The 1521-nt window shown below is 36.8% G+C and overlaps 1 protein-coding gene across 1 annotated transcript; it reads right to left on the bottom strand.

Moving 5' to 3' along the window:
• Positions 1–7: 7 nt before the first annotated feature.
• On the bottom strand, positions 8–1097 carry LOC110107339 (L-galactono-1,4-lactone dehydrogenase 2, mitochondrial-like; the record flags this gene model as incomplete). Its single annotated transcript, XM_020837586.2, has 2 exons — positions 8–734; positions 847–1097. Coding segments are annotated over 2 exons (438 nt in total), but the record flags the coding sequence as incomplete, so codon positions are not given.
• Between the last annotated feature and the right edge of the window lie 424 nt (positions 1098–1521).

A 1521-nucleotide genomic window follows, 5' to 3' on the forward strand; every position in this document is an offset into this window, starting at 1 on the left:
ATATATTGGAAGATGGCAGCAATAGTAAAACAAAATAAAAACGGGAAAAAAAGGACTTTCCAAAGGGAACCGGACAAGTGCAGGAAATAGAAAAGTGAGATGGGGCTTTGTTCTTACAGAGTAGGCTTTAGAGCTTTGAAATGATCAAAATATTCGGTATCCAAGCTTTCTTATATTTCCTTCTGTTCATACTAAAGGATAAAACTTCTAATACTGGAAATTAAACACAGCCGCATAGCATCATACAGCTAGCCAACAAAAATAGGAAAATAAATATCATTCCTTGTCAGGTAATTTCAGTCAGCTACTCCAGGTTAAAAAGGAAAATTAGATCAAGGAACATGAAAAATACTTACAAACCAAAAAAAATCTGAGAAGCAAATGTCACTGACTATATCAGATAGGTTCCAATCAGATCTTTGGTTAGCCTGGCCGTGATGCAACCATAAAGGTTGCTTGAATTAAAAGCCAACGGGCATTCCACTTGATAAATTTCAACAGCTGAAGCAAATACCTAATTTATAAATCAACTACATATCTGATAAACCTACCTATGTTTCTTGAGTGACTCACGAAATAGATGACGGACATGTTGTACTGCTTCCTCCTCTCCAAATTTGCGTGCCATTTTTGGCTTTTTATACTTTGAAAGAGGATTACACTGTACAACAATGACAGTGTCAGTGTAAGGAATCCACAAGTATTTCACATGTTTATTTTCACCAAGCCATTTCCTGCAAATGAAGGAAAGGAATTCATTAAACATGGAAAGTATCCTTGACAGCAAACTTTATAATGTATATTAAATATAGATATAGTTTACTTGAAAAAAAAAACAGGTAGTACTTGTGATTTTTTCTGATTTCATTCATATTAGATACAAATGTATGCTCCACAAGCTCATGCCGATCAACACACTGAATGGTGACTTCTGCAACCACTCCCAACCCACCTAAGCCACAGCGAGCGAGATAAAACAGTTCTGGGTCTTTCTCGGGAGAAACCTCTATTGTTCCTTTAGCAGGGGTCACTAATTTTATGCTGACAACCTGTTCATCAATAGGAGGTAGTCTTGCTCCAGTACCATGGGCACCAACCTGAAGGGTAAGTATAAAAATGAATAGAAATGTTTATGAAACGGTAAATGGAAATCTTAACTATCATAGAAAACTGAGGCAATAATGACAAGCAGTGTTTTTTCCATGAGAAAACATTTCTAAAACTAACATTTGAATAAATGGGCGATCAATATTATATGTATGAAGTGGAGAGCTTGAGCTGCCCCTGCAGTGAACACTGAAGATTTCAACTAATAATAGCAGCAACGAGGTAGGAGAAGAAGAGGAAAGATAAAGTAGCGGACTGCACACCGTTTCATTCATACTAACTGTAATTGTGCAAGTGTAGCTGAGTATGATTACATTTGAGAGTTGGTTTTAAACTAGAGGTTGTGAGAAGGTGGGAGGACATGAATGAAGCAATGAGGTGAAACCGTACTGGGAATGGCAGATTCAGTTTATT

The sequence above is a fragment of the Dendrobium catenatum genome, unplaced genomic scaffold, assembly GCF_001605985.2.
Source record: "Dendrobium catenatum unplaced genomic scaffold, ASM160598v2 original_scaffold_152824, whole genome shotgun sequence".
NCBI lineage: Eukaryota > Viridiplantae > Streptophyta > Magnoliopsida > Asparagales > Orchidaceae > Dendrobium > Dendrobium catenatum.